Source organism: Rhincodon typus, chromosome 28 (genome assembly GCF_021869965.1).
Source record: "Rhincodon typus isolate 14 chromosome 28, sRhiTyp1.1, whole genome shotgun sequence".
NCBI classification, from domain to species: Eukaryota; Metazoa; Chordata; class Chondrichthyes; order Orectolobiformes; family Rhincodontidae; genus Rhincodon; species Rhincodon typus.
Genome location: NC_063359.1, coordinates 16377778 through 16399097, shown reverse-complemented (window position 1 = coordinate 16399097; position 21320 = coordinate 16377778). Strand labels below are relative to the sequence as shown.

The 21320-nt window shown below is 38.7% G+C and overlaps 2 protein-coding genes across 5 annotated transcripts in view; both read left to right on the top strand.

Annotated features, from left to right (window-relative positions):
* ehmt1b (euchromatic histone-lysine N-methyltransferase 1b) overlaps positions 1–21320 on the top strand; it is a 170372-nt gene that overhangs the window by 9809 nt on the left and 139243 nt on the right. For all 4 annotated transcript variants that reach the window (XM_020526558.2, XM_048613799.1, XM_048613801.1 and 1 more), the window contains exons 4-8: positions 8474–8624; positions 9060–9187; positions 13700–13918; positions 16201–16290; positions 20765–20879. In XM_020526558.2, coding sequence (XP_020382147.1) covers positions 8474–8624; positions 9060–9187; positions 13700–13918; positions 16201–16290; positions 20765–20879 — 703 coding nt within the window. The remainder of the gene's footprint in view (positions 1–8473; positions 8625–9059; positions 9188–13699; positions 13919–16200; positions 16291–20764; positions 20880–21320) is intronic.
* Positions 1–21320, top strand: part of LOC109913773 (glutamine synthetase-like) — a 190998-nt gene that overhangs the window by 133188 nt on the left and 36490 nt on the right. The gene's annotated exons all lie outside the window — the stretch shown is intronic.

Here is a 21320-nt window from a genome sequence, read left to right as displayed (position 1 = left end):
TCAAAATAAAAACTGCTGTTACTGGCTACGAACTTCTGTCTAATTAACTCAAATTCAGAATTAATCACTTTTAACCGGATGTCTCAGTAAGGAATAGAGCGTTGAGAATTGTGAAGTATTTAGTTTTGCAGAAAAATTATTACCTTTGGCTTTACAGAGAGAGCTTCAATTATGTACAGCATTGACTCGTAGTTAAAAACCCTTTCTGTTCACACTGTTTTGATTGGTCAATTTAAGGGGTATGCTTATTTGTGGGTTTGTATGTTGGGAAGTTCCAGGAGCAGCTGCTGCATGTATGGCTGCCAGTGGTTGGTGCCAGCAGTGGGGTCGTTTGGTAGGGAGCAAAGACTTCAGAAGGTAAGTGAATGAATTAATAATTAATTATTCTGTTGATTGTAGAGAAACCTATTTGGTTCAGTAAAGTTCTTTGGGGAAGGAAATCTGCCTGGCCTACATTAGAGTCAAGAGCTTGGAGTGCAGAGCAGCTATTAGTTGTGATTGTAGGAAGGTATAGTTTAGGGCTGTGTGAAGTAAATATGCTGTCAGTTCAGTTTTGGTCTGTGTGTATGATAGGGCTTTATGATTGACGTGTCAGTATATTTGGAGCCATGGTTTTTTGAAACCAGCATGAAAGGGATAGTTTCTGGAGTGCTAATGGTAATTTGTTTGCATTGGGAAAGTTTTACGAGTAGACATAATAAATATTGAAGAGCATGAGCTTGCTTTCAGTTAGAAGGATCAGCATTCAATTTTCTTTGGGGAAACACCCATATTTTTGGAAAGCTTTTGTTTTCAGTCCATAGAATTCCCGGTTGAAGTCAGATGTAAGAATATAATTTTCCTGGAACAAAAAGTTAATTCAGAAAAATTAGAAATAGGTTACCTCAATGTAAGGATTTAGTTTGAAAGTCCTTGGCCAGGATTGTTTGGGTATCAGCTTGAAGGTGTTATTTGAAGCTGAGAAAGTCTAAACTCGGCTTCTTTGTTGAATATTCATGCACTATTAGACTCTCAACATTGGGAATTGAAAGCAGCAGTTAAGTCAAACCTATTGATCTGATAGGGAAGGGAATCCTCTCTGGTCTAGAGGGATGCTGTTGTGGTAGGTGGAATATTTTTGCTGTGTTTCGGAATCTTTCAAAATATGTTGTATGGAAATAGCTTGGTTTATTAATTTATCTTCATTGCTTTTATGTATTAAACTCTTAATATATTTTTTAACACCAGCTCTGCAGCAATGTATGCTTGTGACTCAGTGAAAGATTACCTTCTGAAATTAAAAAAAACTCTCAAGCCATATTTCAGCCTGGGATATAACCTGTCCAGTAATAACTTCAGCTGGGATCATAACACCACGAACTTTACACCTGTCCTTCAGAGAAAGGAAAACTGCTAGCATGTAATTCAGATACCATGCATCGTTGTTGATGCTTAGTTCCTTCTGAGGTCACTAACTCGATACAAAATTTAGGGCAGCATGGTGGCTCAGTGGTTAACACTGCTGCCTCACAGTGCCGGGGAACCGGTTCGATTCTACCCTCGGACGACTGTCTGTGTGGAGTTTGCACATTCTTCCCGTGTTGACGTAGGTTTCCTCCGGGTGCTCCGGTTTCCTCCCACAGTCCAAAGACGTGCAGGTTAAGTGGATTGGCCATGCTAAATTGCCCATAGTGTTCAAGGATGTGTAGATTAAGTGGGTTTCAGGGGGATGGGTCTGGGTGGGGTGCTCTGAGGGTCGGTGTGGACTTGTTGGGCCGAAGGGTCTGTTTTCACACTGTAAGGATTCAATGATTCTGTGATTCATACTTGTGAGCAATAGGAGTGAATCAGTTTTCCATTTTGCCTAACCTGGGTAGTGTGGTCATTTGTAGCCCAGCAAAGATCAGTGGAGATTCTGTCTTCTTGAATTGCAAGTATTTGTGATGTGTATGGCTGAGATTGGTTTTAGATCAAAGCTAATGAAGAGCTGGTGAACAAAACAAATGCTGCAGATGGGAGAAATCTACAAACGTAAACTGAAAACGTATCTGTGGAAAAGAAACAGAAGTCTGTTCCTCATTGAAGCACTTCACAGGTGCTTCTTTGCTTGCGTGTGATTTTAAAAGTAATTTCCCCTTCCCACTTGTGTTCCTTTCAATCTATAATGTCTTGATCACAGGTGTTTTAAAGGCCTGAAACTGTATACTAGGCTGGAGGACATGTAAATCAATTGGTTCCTATAGTGAAAGAGAATCTGGGATATTGCTTAATGCTACAGCAGAAGCTAAATGGGGCATGTGTTGTAACACTTTTTCAGTTATAATGAAAGGTGCCAGCAAAAAAAAGGTGCTATACGTGTCAGAAGAGGAGGAATTAATTGTTTGGAGTATTGTGAGTGAGGAGAAGTTGTGCCTTGTCATGCGATTATGTTTTAGAAGGCAGAAGATAATCTGTCTGATGCAGAGGTTTGCAAGGTGGAATGTGAGGTTTGAGGGTTTTTAAGAAGGGTTCAGAGGAATAAGAAATGGGATAGACTGAGAATGATGCTCCTGAAAACCTCAATGGAAGGACATCCTCAGTTGAGAACATGTTTGCCTCATTCTTTTTGTCTGCAACACCAGAGGAAAGATTATTATCAGCTTCTTCTGAGATTCCGTCTGACATTCAAGGTTAAAAACCCTCTTGAAGATAATGGGGGATAACGGAAGATAATGAGAGAAACATTTGGTGAGATTTAGTACAATTTCTTGTTAGAATTGAAATATCACACACTTCAGGTTTTAACTCTGTTTCTGTTTCCACACGTGCTGTGGAGCCTGTTGAGTAATTCAGCATTTTCTGTTTTTAATTCCCAATTTCTTGTGTTTGACATATTTTAAGAATTTGAATATCTTTTTCCAATACAAATTATGAAACTCGTTGCTATCTTATTGAGGCAGTGTTAGAATTAAAGGGGTAATTTTCCAACTTTGTGGCCTTGCTAGAATGACTCCAGGGATGAGATACATGTGTTGCATAAATTTGAGATGCTGGACCTGCTAGAGAAGAGAAGTTTAAGAGATTTGATAGAGGGTGTTCAATGTCATGTAGAGCCTAGTCAAAAGTACATGGAGAGGAACTGAGAGACCTGTAACAGAGTGGTAGCATCCCTGGGCTAGCAGCTCCAGGTTGACATCCCAGTTACTCTGAAGGTGTGTCATAACGTGTTTGAATAGGTTGATTATACCAATATATCTCTATGGAAAATCTGCTTACGTTTTTAAAAGGCAGTGGGAATTTTTAAAATTTCCTTTTCTTCCCATTTCAAACAATGATTGATGGATGCTGGTTGAAACAGGGAGGTGGGACTGTAGTGATATTGCCACTGGACTAGCAATCCAGAAACCCTGCTTCCTGATCTGAGGACATGGGTTAGAGTATCACTGTGGCAGTTGGTGAAATATGAATTCAATAAAAAAAAACTGGAATAAAAAGCATGTTTAATGGTGTCCATGTAACCGCCGTCAATTGTCATTAAACACAAACCCATTTGGTTTACTAAGACAACAAGGTGCAGGGCTGGATGAACACAGCAGGCCAAGCAGCATCATAGGAGCAGAGAGGCTGACGTTTCAGGCCTAGACCTAATGTCCTTTTCGAAAAGGAAATTTGCCATCCTTACCTGGTCTGCCTAAATGTGATTCCTGACCCACTCAGACAGCAGTGTGTTTGATTCTTAACTTACGTATGGGCAATAAATGCTGGCCTAGCCAGCAAAGCCTATATCCCATGAACAAATTAAAAAAAATTAATATGTGAATGATTAATGATTGAGGTGAAGTCATCAAAGATTTGCTGAAATCCAACCTCCAGGTGTTTGTTTTAATAACTAATGTTTTTTTATTAAAATGTTCTATCCATTGTGTTGTGTACATACAAGAGAGAGAAAATATTTGTGCTGATCAAAATAAACTTGTCAGTATTACAGTTTGGAGATCCTGTGTTAACACAAAGTACAAATGAGATCAGCTAGTAACATCATTGGAATCTCAATGGTAACTCAATCCAAGCAATTCAATCCCTTTCGTGCAAGCTCCTTTTGAGTTCTTCATTTCATCAGTCTTGACGTGATTTAAATGCAGGATATGAGGCACAGAAATAGGCCATTCTCTACTGATCTGTGAATAAATTAGGATTTTGAGTATTCTGAATTGCTAGCTATGATTTTTATTATCTGCTTTGACCCATTCCTTATTACTAGATCCAGTTGTGAATGTTGCCGTGTTTGGATTTTTACATATCAGGTTGGTTGACTACCAAGGGATGAAAGATTATTGGGAATATTCAGGAATGTAGAGTTTAGGTTAAAATAGGATCAACCATGATCTTGGTAAATGGCAAAACAGGCTGAAATGGCTGAGTGGCCTCTTCTTGTTTCTTGATGTTTGTTAGAAAGGAATTTAAACCCATTGTAGGAGCTCCAGTCTGTTATCTCTTTTGCCCACTTCTGCCTTCTCTGCATTTACAATAGGGGTAGTTGAAATCCCAATGATTATTATTCTGTTTTATAATTCTATATCCCAATTTGTTTACATATTTCTTTCTCTACCTCCATTCCAATAATATGTGGTCTATAGACTACATCTATTAGTATGATTCACACTTTATTATCTTGTATCTCTCATCCATGTGGTAATAATGTTGCATTCTTATAGCTATGTCCCTATTTTTCAGTGCCATTATTTTATCCTCAATGACTACAGCGACTCCATTCCCCATTGTCCTATCTTTGCCATGTAGTATACCCTGCAATGTTTAATTCCCTACATGATTTTTCTGTAGCCTTGTTTCAGTAATTACTATCTTGGTTCCTCCAAACACAGCCCCTGCTTTATTAAGGACATTGTGTCCACTGTTATACAGATATTGTAACTAATTTTTAAAAAGGATTTTCTTTCATTCTATGTTTAATCATTATCTTGTGCTACTGTTCCATAACACACTTTATTCCATTGCCGTCAATGTCCACCCTCACTTTTTTTTGTTATGTTCTCATTCCCCATTTCATTTACATTTAGGTTACTAATGTTTCTTGTAGGTCCTTCTGTGTATTTTACTAATTTGAAGCCTTTGCCATCTTACACTTTACCCTTTCCACTCCGACTCAATTCCCGTCCTGGCTCACTGTACCCGATTTTATCAGTGCAGCTTCTCACAGTCTGAATTGATGCCAGTGTGAAGGAACCCGTTTCTGTACACAAGTCCCTTTTAATTTCCTGATCCGTTTGCTCCCTTGTCAATTTGTATGTGATTATGGCAATATTTCAATTAATATTTTTAATTTAGAGGTGAACGCTTGATGTACATTAGCAGAGCAACCTCCCTGTTCTTGCCTTTGAAATTTGTTTCAATACGTACCCTAGCTGAATTTACTTCTTTCCTTTCCAAGTTCTTTTCTAGCTCCAGCAAGAAAGAACTGATAGTAAGACAGTTCTTACTATCTCTAGTTTATTATGAGTACTGGTTTGAAAAGCAATCTCATTCTGGTTTGCTCACAAACTCTTCAATGTTTCTAGGAAAGTGCCTTAACAATAAAAGTAGAAATGTTCAAAACTTAAACAGTTTTTATAACCGAATCTGAAGACAAAGCAGCCTACTTGATTGACTTTCCTCCAGCTGAAGCAGACTGCTTGATTGCACCCCATTTAACGCCTGCAGCAACACACCGTTTACAAGGTGCTTTTACCAACTCACCAAAGCTTAGATCATACCTTTCAAACCCACAACCTCCACCACCCACAAGGGCAAAGACAGCAGCTGTATGGGAAGACTACCAAATTCACGTTTCACTCAAAGCTGCAAATGGAAATGTATTGCCATTCTTTCACCACATAGACTACATCATTTCCAGAAGACAGCACACCAGCACCTTATCCAGAGCAATTAAGGAACGGATGGACGATAAACACTGGCCGAGCCAGCGACATCCACGTGCCATAAATGGATTAAAATAAACCAACAATGATTAGGCTGTCACAGTTGTCGTTCTTATTGTGTTTGGACAAATGTATTAATAGGGTTAAAAGTTGATTCTCAGTTATCAAAATGGATTGATCCCTGGCCAGCAGCACTCTTTGTTAGATAATTATGATTCCCAAATTACTGTCGACGGAAAGAGAGAAAAGAGGTAGCAGTAGTCACCTGTCAGGAATACTGTCTTTTACTTTGAGGGCTAAGCACTCAGTTTCTAATTTTGCAGTAATGAAATCTGTCATAGCGATTGTAACGTAATCGAGTTCAATGTAGCATTTGAAAGTGAAAAGCATGAATCGGCTCCTAGGTTTTAGATTTGGGTAAGGCTGACTTTAAGGAGATGTGGTGAAGACTGTCCACATTTAACTGGGAAAATATGCTAATGAATAAAATAACTGGTGGGTGCTGTTGAAAGAAACATTTAAATGCAATACAGAACCAGTTTAAAGCCCTGGGTGGAAAAATCTCACTTAACAGAAAAAACAGTGATGGACAGTGAGGACAGCATAAAATTTAAAAAAATGCTTCAAAAGTGCAAAATACAGGACAGATCCTGTCAAATGGTAAATATACAAAGACTGGGAAAGGGCTTGTAAGACCTACTAAAAAGGATTATGAAAGAAAGCTTGCAATGGACATAAAAATCAATAGGAAGGAATATTATAATTGCATAAAGGGAAAGTGAGAGGTCAGGAGCAATGTTGGCCTACTAGGACTGAAAGTGGGAATATTGTCAGTGACTATGGTGAAGTGGCAGGCATGTTGAATAATTACTTTGCCTCAGTATTTACAGTAGAAAAAGAGGATAGGTTGTCAAAAGTCCCAAGGGAATTAGTAGTGGATCAAGGGCAGGGATTAAATGAATGTAATTTAAGTCAAACATCAAAAATGAGGAAATTACCGGAACGAAACAATGACAAATCCCCACTATTTGATGGTTTCCATCAAGGGTATTAAAGGAAGTAGGGAAGCCCATTGTAGAAGTCCTAACTGTGATCTTTCAGAGTTTCGTTGACACAGGAGTTGCCCCTCTGGATTGGAAAATTGCACATGTCGCTCTACTTTTTAAAGAAGCGAGGAAGAGGAAAACCAGGAATTTCAAGACCAGTTAGCCTAACACATGTGGGGAGGTGTGGAGCTGGGATATTGTTGGGAATTGTTGGAATCTATAGTTGAGGATAAGATAACTTAACACCTTAAATGTTTCAGTTAATCAGCATGGATGCATGACAGGTAGGTCATGCGTGACCAACCTTATTGAATTTTTTGTAGAGGTGACTAAGGTAGTAGACAGGGGACGGTCTGTGGATGTTATTTATGTTGGCTTCCAGAAGGCATTTGATAAAGTCCCACATAAGAGACTGTTAACTAAGGTGGACGCCCATTGGATTGAGGGTAATTAATGACACAGCTGGGAAACTGGTTGAGTGACAGATTGGTGTCATCCTCCAAATAAACTAATGCTAAAATCATGTTCCAGTGCCCATTAACCCTCTTTTTTTCCTTCACCAATTATCTGACCTCTCAAAAGTTGGCAACATTCAAAGCTGATTAAGAATGGACAGTAGATGCTGGACACCCATGTCCCATGAATGACTAACAACATATCGTATGGTATTTAATCACAAACACTATGAATTCTGGAGCCTTTCGGCATTCAGCAAATAAGTTTCTTTTGCAATCTGTACTAAGTTTTAAGCAATTAATTTTAAATGTGTGTTCCTTTGTTACAGACTCCAGAATCAATAAAACTGTGTTTTATCTCTCTACTCTGTCCTATTCACTCGTAATTGTTACCATACTTGTCAAATCACTTTATTCTAATGAAAATAGCTACAATCTTAAAACCTGTACCAGTCAAATCATATATTGCACAATGTAAAAAAAAAAGCCTAAATAAAATCTGTTGTGGTTTTTCACAACTAAGGATTGTTCAATATATATCTGCGGTTTTAGAATCAAGATTAAGAGAATTCAGGAAATCAATTGATGCCTTAACTTTTGATATATTTTACATTTGTACTTTGCATTAGAAAGTTGAAGTTCACATTCATAATTAATTTGCCGTTATATACTCATCATCTGATCCAGATAGGCTTGTGAAAATGTCAAAATTATCATGTGAGAAAGATAATTTTAATTAGTGAACTACTTGCTGCAATATTGTCACAAGATTTTGGTTTTGTTTCTGTTTTATCCAGCTAGAACTATTTTAAAGAAACTTGTGCTGTGTCAAAAGTTTGTGAGCAGATAATTGAATTGTGTTCAATAGTACACAGTATCAGGGACCTAATTTCACGAAAGGACCAGCTAAGGTCTTATTCACTGACAGCAATTGGCTTTGACTAAATTTATTTCATCTGTATTAAATTTGCAAACATCCTTTACCAGGACATACTTTATATCAGTTATAATAACTGGAGTGTTACTTTTAAATCGCAGTGTTCAAAAAGCTTTAATTTTGTACTTCTACCTTTCAAAGCCACCAAACAAAGACCCAAAGGAAGAAAGTGTAAATAGTCTAGAATGTGGGAAAAAGCCACCGCCACCTCCATCACCACAACCAACACCACCCCAGCAACTGATACTACCTCAGAATCAGAACAGTACTGCCACTAGCAAACCGCAGTCAGGTAATAAGAAAAACTAAACTGGAATGCCGTAAGTTTTCATTTGATTGTGCATTCAGTGTAGTGTTGAGCATGCATGGACATCATTGTTTTATGTAAAAGAATGAGTGTTTTAAGCACAGTAATTACTAGATGAAATCTCTTGCTGTAAATTTAAAATGACTGACTGCATAGAAGAGATCATGCTATGACAGAAATGTTAATTTTTAAAATAGTTGGAGATGGTATTTCAGTATTTATTTTTATTTAAAGGCCAAATAGCACAGCATGTAACACATAATCAGACAGTGCATTACCACAGATCCATTTGTGTATAACTACATGCATTTCTGATTGACAAAGCAGGAGATATAAATCTGAAAGACAGCCATGACTTAAAGTAACAAATTTCACACTCTTCAACGTGTTAAATATTCAAAATAATTAAAACTTTGACAGTGGCTAGGAAGAAGAAGAGGAAAATGGGAACTTATAGCCTGGCTCCTAAGAAGAAGACCAAACTGCTAAAACAGCGCACCGTACTTGAAATGTTTCAGAACATGTCACAGGCTGCATCTGGCATGCAGGTGGGTTGAAAAAATGCAAGCTTATGATAAGAGGAACTTCTTCCTGTCTCTACTTCAGGGAAACGTATTACAGCAGATGAGTATAAGTTGATTTTCCCCTCAATTCTTTCGTTCCATTGTTTTAATTTTAATGAGTAGCCACTTTTAGATAAATGCCTATTGTACTTTATTCATGATGAAGATATTGATGATTTTGTCAAGTGAGTGTTACAATTTTATTTATTCATTTGTGGGTGTGGAATGTAATAGCTGGGCCAGCATTTATTGCCCATCCTTGTTACCACTGAGAAAGTAGTGATGAGCTGTCTTCTTGAACTTCCACAACTCATTTGGTGTAGGTACATCCACAGTGCCATTAGAGATGACATTGGGAGGAGTTCAACTGAGATTGTGCCCTTTTAAAACTGACGTTAGATTTTACCTTTTCTGAAATGCATGTTGCACCCGAGATTGATTATAAGGTTCAAAACAAAGTATGATGATCCAACAGCACCCTTTACCTTTTTATCAGAGTCAGTCTCTCTCCAATTGAGGTGGAAGTTGCTTTGGATGAAAATGGAATGTTCTACTTAAATTGTAACTATTTGAATGAGAGTTTACATTTATTATAACAGAGTGAACATGGCTGTGAAAGACTACATTATTTAGTGCAAATTGCAAGCAGTCATATCAATACAAAATTTTAGGTCTTGACATTTGTTTGCTTAATTTACTTTTGGCACAAATGCCTCCATTTTGTATATGGCATTATTGCAAGAAAAGTGAGTCTTTGGAAAATTAAACTTGGACATCTGTTGGAAATAATGATAAAATTAACGAAAAATGAATACATTGGAATTAGGTGCGATTCTTAAAGTGGTCACTTATTCAAGATATTCACTTGTCTCAGAGATACGAGTAAAATTGAGCAAAAGTGCAACCTTTGGCTTTAGAATTTCGTCTCATGCTCTTCCTGCAACCCTTGGACAAAGGAGGATGCCACTATTATGGCTCTCCACGTATCTTTTTCTCTCATTAGTCTTTACATGTTATTATATTGTCACAATGGCGCAAGTAGAAGAGAAATAGCTCAGCAAGCATGGGGACTAAATCTATGCCATTGCATTCTTGTATACATAATGTAAACAATTTAGCAAACTGGTCATATGTATAAATTCTTACCATTGCAAAATTAAAGAAATCAATTCCCCTGCATAACTAATATTTTTCTTCCTTGTGTCCCATTTGCTCGAATGCCATCGCATAGAACCAGATGCATAGTCCTCAAGATAGTCGAACCACATTTTCCTTTTCTCAACCTACCCAATGCATGTGGTCTCATCCCAGGCAAATAATGATCGAATTCCATGAACATTATTTAAAATCAAAATTCAGCACTTCTTCATGTCCTGCAATTGATGACCTGTGAAAGTTTCTCTTAGATCATGAGAATGACATAGATGAAGAGGAAAATATATTTTTTTTTCTTTGAAAATGTGTATTGGCCAGCCTTTTATTTGATGATTAACTATGATCGAACAATACAGGACAGGAATGGGCCCTTCGGCCTGCAATGTTGTGCCAAACATGTCGCCAAATGAAACTATTCCCTTCTGCCTGCCCTTGGTCCATATCCCTCCATTCCTTTCGTATTCACATGCTTACCTAAAAGTCATTTAAATGCCCTTATTGTATCTGTCTCAACCACCACCCCTGGCAGTGTGTTCTGGACTCCTTCCACACTGTGCAAAAGAAAGCTTGCCCCTCACACATCCTTTGAACTTCTCCCCTTTCACCTTAAATGCATGCCCTCTAGTATTAGTTATTTCAACTCTGGGAAAAAGATTCTGACCGTCAACCCTATCTATGCATCTCATAATTTTATAGACTTCTATCAAGTCTTCCCCCACTCGAGAAAACAACCCGAGTTTTTCTAGCCTCTCCTTGTAGTTCAAACCCTTAATCCAGGCAGCATCCTGGTAAACCTCTTTTGCACCCTCTGTAAAGGCTCCACATCCTTCCTGTAATCTGGTGACCAGAATTGAACACAATACTCTTAAGTGTGGCCTAACCAAAGTTTTATAAAGCTGCAACGTGACATCCTGACTCTTGTACTTAATTCCCTGAGTAAAAAAAGGCGAGCATGCCATATGCTGCCTTTACCACCCTATCTACTTGCATGGTCACTTTTAGGGAGCCATGGACTGGAACCCCAAGATCCTACTGTATATCAATGCTGTTCAGAGTCCTGCCATTAGCTGTATACTTTTCCTTAACATTTGATCTCCCAAAGAGCAGCATTTCACACTTAGCGAGATTAAACTCCACCTGCCATTTCTCCGCCCATATCTGCAACTGATCTGTATCCTGCTGTATCCTTTGACAACCTTCTACACTATCCACAACTCCACTGATCTGTGTATCGCCTGAAAGCTTACTAACCCACCCATCTACATCTCCATCTAAGTCCATCATTATCACAACCAGCAGAGGTCCCTGTATGGATCTCTGCGGAACAACTAGTCACTAGACACGGACCTCCAGCCAGACAAACACCCTTCCATGTTTACCGTCTGTCTTCTATGGGCAAACCAATTCTGAATCCACGCGGCCAAGTCATCGTGGATCCCGTGCATCTTAATCTTCTGGATGAGCCTACCATGAGGGACCTTCTCGAAAGCCTTACTAAAATCCTGTCAACACGTCACTGCTCTAGCCTCATCGATCATCTTCATCACCTCCGTGAAAAATACCAAGTTTGTAAGACATGACCTGCCCTGCACAAAGCCATACTGACTGTAGGTTATTAGGCCATGCTTTTCCAAATTTGCATAAATCTTATCCCTAAGAATTCTGTCCAGTAGCTTCCCAACCACCGATGTGAGGCTCACTGGTCTGGAGTTTCCTGGATTATCCCTATTTACATTCTTGAACAAAGGAGCAACATTAGCTACTCGCCAGTCCTCCAGGACCTCTCCATTGGCTAGCGAGGATACAAAGTCTTGGTCAAGGCCCTGGCAATCTTCAGTCTTGCCTCTCTCAGTAACATGGGGTAGATGCCCTTGGGCCCTGAGGATTGTCCACGTTAACGGTCTTCAAGAGATCCAACACCAATTCTTGATCTCAAAATGCCCTAGTACGTTAGCATGCTCCACACAAATCTCACTATCCTCCATATCTTTCTCCTGGGTGAATACTGATGCAAAGTACTCATTTAGGATTTCACCCACATCCTCTGCCTCCAAGCAACAAGTTTCCTCCTTTCACCTTGAGTGGTCGTACCTTTGCCCTAGTTATCCTCTTGTTTTTATTGTATGTATAGAATGCCTTGGAATGCTTTTTAACCCTACTTGCCAAGACCATTTCATGGCCCCATCTTCTCTCCTAATTCCCTACTTGAGTACTTTACTGCTTTCCTTAAATTCCTCATAGCCCCTGTCTGAATTTAGCTTCCTAAACCTTATGTATGCTTCTTTTTGACTTTTGACTAAATTCACAATCTCCCTCATTATCCAAGGGTCCCTTGCTTTGCTTTTCCTGTCCTCCCTCCTTACTGGAACATGCCGGTCTTGAGCTCTCATCAGCAGGTCTTTAAACAATTCCCATATGCCAAATGTGGACTTGCCTGATAACAACTTCTCCCAATTAACACTCCCTAGCTCCTGCCTAATACTGACGTAATTTGCTTCCTCCAATTTAGTATCTTCCTGCAAGGTCCTGACTGATCCTTGTTCATAACTATCTTAAAACTGAATTGTCTAACAGCAGTTTTGGCTTAGTTATATTTAACCATTTACTTGGATTGATATGTGGCAGTTTTGATCTGGCTTAGTATAAAATTGTTAATTGCAGGGCTTTTGTGGCGCAATGGTGTATCTCTACCCTTCGGTTAGAAGTCTTGGGTTCAAGTTCTACCTGCTCCAAAAGTGTCATAACACGTCTGAATAGGTTGATTAAAAATATTTAATATTGCTAATTGGGCAAGTTCAAACCTTTTTTCAATGAGCGTTGTGGGATATTTGATATACCAGATGCTGCTGTGTTGTTAGATTCCATACTGAAGAAAATAATCATGGTGGTATAGGCAACATTTTGGAGAAACTATGGAAACCATCTATCTAACAAATATGGTTTTTGTGTTTAAAAGCAGCCTAAGATAGTTTATCTAAGTGGCAAACACAGCTGTTATCACTAATGCAACATGAAGGAGATGGATGCCAGAAATGAATGCTGATTATATTTGAAAGTGTCTACTGGCTACACTGAAGCAATGGATTTTAAGTCTGTTGCATGAAATTCGTGCAAAGCCATCTCTGAATTCCGTGGATTTTAAAAATTGAGTAATTTCAAAAGGGAAGAGTCAAGACTTGGAACAGATTTTGAGGTAAAAAAGAATAAGTGAGAAAGCATGGTGAATTTGCTAAGGCTAAGCTTGAGTTTTAAGTGACTGAAGATTCTAGGTATATGTAACTATTTTGGCTGCACCATATATTTAAATGTTGTCATGATTGTTACCTCTTCCCTGTTTTATAGGAACAGAAAGATTCCCCTAATGGTGTCACTCAGAACATAAATGGAGAGAATGCTGACCTATCTCAAGACATGGAGTCTGAAGATGATGAAGAGGAAGATGACGAGGAAGAAGAAGAAGAAGAAGAAGAAAAATACAGTGGTGTAGACCATCCAGATTCAGAGTTATCCACGGACTTTGGAGGCACTGACAACATTCGTAAAATGGAAATGTCCAAGAAAGTATGTTCTTGATGCTTTGCCAGTTAATTTCCACATTAACAAGAATATTACATGAGCATGGATCATTACCATTCAGTGCATGAAATGAAGTTCTTCCTCAAACCTCATTCGTTAAACATTAAATTTACGCTCCCTTGTCCAGGAAGCATTAGCTAACAGGAGCAGCTTTTCTTTGCTGATCGTAGCTAGGCTTGTCTTAATTTTGTCTGTATATGATGACCTCTCTCTGCTTTTGTTTTAAGGAAAAAACCCTAAATTTTGCAATCTAACCTTATCAAAGATTCTCACATTCTTCAAGTATCACAACAAGAAGTATTTTGGTTGTGGACTAACCAAAGTTTTATGTTGATTTGGGATAAACTCCTTACTTTTGAGTCAATACTTATTTTATGCAGTCTCAAACATTGAGATTATGAGCTGTTGCTAAAAATGTGTATTTGGGGAAGCATGCCGTCTGCAAATGTACTAGTTACAGTTAAATTTAGTTGCTGTTTTTGTGAAGCATTCTGTGGACTCTTGACCTTTATAATTGTGTAACCAAAACAAATCAGTAACCAGACTGGAGAAATGAGTAGTTATACACTTGGATTGGCAGTACCTGGAGTACTGTATTCACAGTTCTAGCCATTAACAGCATGTTGGAACTATTAAGAATTATGAATTCTTTCATAACTCCCATTGAAGTTAGACAGGAGCGTTTTGAGAATGAATGACAAAATATCACCAATCCAGTACTACCTTCCCTGTATTTGTTCAGTACATTGAATTTATAAATTTTGGTTGGCTTGAGAAACATTTTACTAGCAGTGGCATTACTAGTTTAGGTTGGAATTACATGCTATTTATATGTTGACATTTTATGAAGAGTTTAAATTCATGATGAACTAGTGATACCTTAAATTTCAATACTCTTTCAGTATGATGCTGATAGTTAGTTTCACATACTTTTAAGTCTCCATCTAGTTCCATGTTGTATCACTTTTGCATTGATGCAATTAATATTACGTTTATACCAATTCCAAAATGATAGGATCACTTGAATAAGGTCTGCACACAAAGGCAAGAGATGCAGTGCCAATACTCTTAGTTCCTGGGATTTTGCACAGAATGTTGCCTGCTCCAAAATAGGAGAAAGTTGATTTTCCAAAGTTTTTTGGCAAGTTTTTGAACCTTTCTTTAAAGCCTCACAAGAAATGTCATTATTGGCTCATCTCTGTTTATCTGGTTCTATTATGTGGCGCACTCTTCGAAACAATCCTGCATTTTCTCTTTTCAGCCATAATAATTTATTTGTCCAGTGAGTTAGCATTCAGTCCTCATAGAACTGGAAAGAAATTTGAATAAAATTCTGTAATTTCCTTCTGTTATGGATCAATCACTTCTATCAATTACAAAATCTGAGGGCATGTAACAAAATAACTTAAAACTTTACATTTCCAACCAGATTGTGCAGATTCTAAAATGATGACTGAACGTGGCTTAAATCTGAGATGTAGGGGAGATGATGGTATTATTGCTAGACTATGAATCCAGAGACCGAGATAATATTTGGGGACTCCAGTTCGAATCCAGCCATAGCAGCTGGTGGAATTTGTATTCAATTAAAAAAAGTCTAACAATAACAATGAAACCATTGTCCATTGTCAGAAAAACCAACCTGGTTCACGAATACCCTTTAGAAGAAGGAAGCAGTTGTCCTTCCCTGGTCTGGCCTACATGTGACTCGAGACCTTTAACTCCTCTCTGGGCAGGGATAGGTAATAAATGTTGGCCAAGCCATCGATGCCAAATCCTGTGAATGAATAGCCTTTCATTTTGTTTTCCAATGTGAATTTCCAATCTCAGTTGTCCAGAACTGATTAGTTATGAGTTGGGGGGAAATGTAGGAAAGCCAGTTGAAATAAAATACTGTTCTTTGGATGTGATCTTCTCAGTATAGATGACCAAGTCACTATTTGCTCCTGTCAAGTAGAAAATGCTATTTGAAATCAAACCTTTTCTCTTTCACAAATGTAACTTACCTGCTGGCCAAATTCGTATTTTGTCTGTGTCTCAAACTTCTCCCCAGATTTGCTTCAGACTTGATTGTTGATAATATAGCAGGTCAAGTTTAGATATATATGTGATGTCAGAGACTTCTTAAGTATGCAATATTGTAGCTTTTTTTTTTGCTGCTTTAAAAGTTACAGTTTGTTTTCATTGTGATGTAACATGTTGAAACCAGTGGAAATTTATCAAAGATTACAGTTCACTGTAGAATTTTAAAATGTTTCACTACCCAGGCTAGCCAGCAAGAAGAATATGATCCTGAAGAGGATCAAGACTCTGATCTGGAAGATGATGATGATGATGATGACTTTGAATCTGATGTGGTGAGTCATTCATCCTGGAGTTGTGATTGCTGTAAATTTCTTTTGTGATTTTTTTTTTTTCTCCCAATGTCTCAGATCACTTTTCTAAATGAATATTTGTTTCATATAACCTGGAAGATGCCTTTACTTGCCCATAATCACAAAGCTTGCTACAAAATCCAGAAATCTGAAAACAACATCTCATCATTGTGTTTTGACTTCCTGGTTCATCTCTTGAACTTAGATAGTATTTTCCTTTGCATCAGACAGCAATGGAATAAACAATTTTAGTTGACAGGACTTGGGTCATGAGCTGCCAATTCATTATCAAATAGTAAATGAATAAATTAGCAAAAATAATGATATATTTGTAGATTTAGAGCAGTTAAATGTTCGCTGAATGTCAACTTATTTTGACTTTTAGCTCCAGGTGGACTGTTTGATTTGAACAAGGCAAATTGAGAAACCGTATTCTGTTGAAAATTCTTACAGACAAAAAGAAACCGTGTCTCAACATCAAAAGAGCTTTCAATCCAATACCGATATCAAAAAAAAACTCAAAATGCATGCGTAAGCATTAAATAGCTTGTCCTCTCCTTCAAACATGTGATCACGACAGACCTGAAATTTAACTTGAAAATATGAGTGGGTTTTGGTCCTGTTTTCAAGATCTGGGGATGGTGGTGATGCTGTACACTTATTAAACTATCTTTTTTAATGGTTGCAAAATTTTGCAATTTTGATTTTTTTTCACAGGGGTTTATGTCATTGCATTAAGGTGTTATTGTATCATTACATTTAGATCATAAGGTATTAATTCCATTGAATAGTCATGCATTGGCAGAACTCTTTACAACTAGCTAAAGCGTTTGAAGAAATAGCACTTAGTACTATCTTTAACTAGTTCTCTGGAATTGGGTGAGATTGATAATGCCACATTTATTGCCCGTTTCTACTACCCCGAGTACATAATTTGAACTTGAGACAATTGATGTTTGCCTGGCCAGTTCACATGGAATGGTTTCATTTAGTGGAGTTCCATTTAGTCGGTGGCAGCTTAGACTGATGGCTGATTTGATTGGCGGCTAAACTGGTCACTCCCTGAAGCCAAATAGTGGGATATCAAAATTCAAGATTTTGGAATCCAATTCCCTTAATAAAATAGAAACAAAGAAGTGTATGGTCTGGGACAACTTTGCTTAGTTTACGAAGGATAGTAAGTCCAGATAGCGAGCATCAAATTTAGGACAAACCAGTTTCAGATAAATTTCTGTTTAGAAAAATAGAATTAGCCTCGTAGAGATGTTATGTTTTCTTATGAGGAAGATTCTGAAATTGAAGTATGAGGGAATTTAATGTAGTTTATTTGTTCACCTTTTCTTTATAAAGTAAATCAGTCTATTGACTTGTAAAAGGCTTGTTTAACTTGAATATCCGTCTGCCTTTCCTGAGATTAGGGAAATGTATTTGACGGCTTGTTCTGGATCACAGCTCATTTGATAAGGGATTTCATTGCCAGGCTCCCGTTGGTCATGATACTGTATGACTGGATGTTGAACAAGAATTCACAAAGGTTGTAATGTCTATTTGCGTGAAAGACCAATGAACCATAATCTTTTGAGAATATCTAGCTCATATGTAATTTGTAACTGTTTTATATTATCTGTATTCATTCACAAGAATTTTTCTGTAACAAACTTAGTTTAATTAAGTTGTTATAGGTATATATAGTGGCATCCCTAATGTTTTAAGAACAAAGAATAAAGAAAATTACAGTACAGGAACAGGCCCTTCGGCCCTTCAAGCCTGAGCCGATCCAAATCCTCTATCTAAACCTGTCGCCTATTTTCCAAGGATCTGTATCCCTCTGCTCCCTGCTCATTCATGTATCTGTCTAGATACATCTTAAATAACGCTATCATGCCCGCCTCTACCACCTCCGCTGGCAACGAGTTCCAGGCACCCACCACCCTCTGCGTAAAGAACTTTCTACACATATCTCCCTTAAACTTTTCCCCTCTCACCTTGAAATCGTGATCCCTAGTAATGGAGTCCCCCACTCTTGGGGGGAGGGGGTAAGGGAGAAGCTTCTTGCTATCCACCCTGTCTATACCTCTCATGATTTTGTAGATCTTAATCAGGTGCCCCCTCAACCTCCACCTTTCTAATGTAAATAATCCTAATCTACTCAACCTTTCTTCATAGCTAGCGCCCCCCATACCAGGCAACATCCTGGTGAACCTCCTCTGCACCGTCTCCAAAGCATCCATATCCTTTCGGTAATGTGGCGACCAGAACTGTACGCAGTATTCCAAATGTGGTCGAACCAAAGTCCTATACAACTGTAACATGACCTGCCAACTCTTGTACTCAATACCCTGTCCGATGAATGAATGCATGCCGTATGCCTTCTTGACCACTCTATTGACCTGCGTTGCCACCTTCAGAGTACAGTGGACCTGAACACCCAGATCTCTTTGTGCATCAGTTTTCCCCTGGGCTTTTCCATTTACCACATAGTTCGCTCTTGAATTGGATCTTCCAAAATGCATCACCTCGCATTTACCTGGATTGAACTCCATCTGCCATTTCTCCGTCCACCTCTCCAATCTATCTATATTCTGCTGCATTCTCCGACAGTCCCCTTCACTATCTGCTACTCCACCAATCTTAGTGTCATCTGCAAACTTGCTAATCAGACCATCTATACCTTCCTCCAGATCATTTATGTATATCACAAACAACAGTGGTCCCAATACGGATCCCTGTGGAACACCACTGGTCACAGTTCTCCATTTTGAGAAACTCCCTTCCACTACAACTCTCTGTCTCCTGTTGCCCAGCCAGTTCTCTATCCATCTAGCTAGTACACCCTGGATCCCATGCGACTTCACTTTCTCCATCAGCCTACCATGGGGAACTTTATCAAACGCCTTACTGAAGTCCTTACTGAAGTTTTGTTTATGTTTCCTACATTAGTTGGGACCTTGCAGGGTTTTTGTGGTGATATTTTTCTATTGAAAACTTACTCAGCAAATTTATTAACTTGAGTGCATTTTTATACTGTATTTTAGTTTTCCTCTTCTTGGACTTGTAATTCACAGTTGACATATTCGGAAGTCACGAAAATACATGGTTTTTTTTTTCAGTATAATTCTGGTTTGTGGTTATGTCTGAAAGTATCTTAGACTAATGTTCAAAATGAAAAGTCACAGAGTCAAAGAGCTGTATGGCATGGAAACAGACCCTTTGGTGCAACTTGTCCATGCCGACCAAATATCCTCAATAAATTTAGTCCCATTTGCCAGCATTTGGCCCATATCCCTCTCACCTCTTTCTGTTGTACCCAACCAGATGCCTTTTAGATGTTGTAATTGTACCAGCCTCCGTCGCTTCCTCTGGCAGCTCATTCCATACATGCACCACCCTCTGTGTGAAAACGTTGCCCCTTAGGTCCCGTTCCTCTCTCAACTTAAACCTATGCCCTTTAGTTTTGAACTCCCACACCCCCCTCCCCTGGGGAAAAGACCTTATCTATTCACCCTATCCATGCAGCTCATGACTTTATGAACCTCTATGATGTCACCCCTTAGCCTCTGATGCTCCACTGAAAATTGTCCCAGCCTATTCAGCCTCTCCCTAAAGCCCAAACCCTACAACCCTGGCAAAATCCTTGTAAATCTTTTCTGAACCCTTTCAAATTTCACAATATTCTTCCTTTTGCTGGGAAACCAGCATTGCACACAGTATTCCAAAAGTGTGGCCTAATCAATATCCCGCACAGCTGCAGCATGACCTCCCAATTCCTGTACTGAATGCACTGACCAGCAAAGGCAAGCATACCAAATGCTGCCTTCACTGTCCTGTTCACCTGCGACTCCACTTTCAAGGAACTATGAATCTGCACCGCAAGGTCTCTTTGTTCAGCAACACTCCCCAGGACCTTACCATTAAATGTATAAGTCGTGCCCTGATATGCCTTTCCAAAATGCAGCATCTCGCATTTATCTAAATTAAAATCCATCTGCTACTCCTTGGCCCACTGGCCCACCTGATCATTCCATTGTATTCTGAGGTAACCTTCTTCACTGTCTACTACATCTCCAATTTTGGTGTCATCGCCAAATTTATTTAACCATACCTCCTCTGTTCACATTCAAATCATTTATATAAATGACGACCAGCAATGGACCCAGCACCGATCCTTGTGGCACGCTGTTGGTCACAGGCCTCCAGTCTGAAAAGCAACCCTCCACCACCTTCTACCTTCAAGCCAGTTCTGTATCCAAACTGCTAGTTCTCCCTATATTCCACGTAATCTAACCTTGCTAACCAGTCAACCATGAAGAACCTTGTTGAACGCCTTACTGAAGTCCACATAGATCACGTCCATCGCTCTGCCCTGATCAATCCTCTTTGTTACTTCTTCAAAAGGGTAATTCAGCAAATGTTCAGCAGCAAATCTTTGTTAAAAATTTATTTTTTGATCATCCAGAGTTCAGAGTCTAGCTTGAAAAGGAAATGGAAGAGAAAGGGGAAGAATGACAGTCCGTGGGTAAAACCAACCAGGAAACGAAGACGAAAAAACCGGCCAAAAAGTGATAGTAGAGGTAACAGCAGTAATTGTTCTATTTTTGATGGAAAGGAAATGTCACTTTTATTGTAATTGGTGCTATGATACTGGGTGAAAATGAATTATCCTGTCCTCCGTATTTCGAAATTCATTTCAAATGTCAGTCATCATAGTTAAATTGTAAACCATAGAGAATTGTGAACTGTTTTAATACTTTCCATTGAACGTTGGCAGTAGTGTTGTGAGCTTGAATGATTAAGTGTCAGTAATCCAGTGCGGTTTTCCCCATATCTGTTCAGTGCATTGAATTTTATAAATTCCGCTGGCCCTGAGAAACATTTTTGAACCTTTCAAAAACATTTTCAAACACGTGCTACTGCCTCACAGCGCCAGGGAAGCACAGCTGCCTTGCAGTGCCAGGGACCCGGCTTCGATTCCAGCCTTGGCTAACTGTCTGTGAGTTTGTACGTTCTCCCCA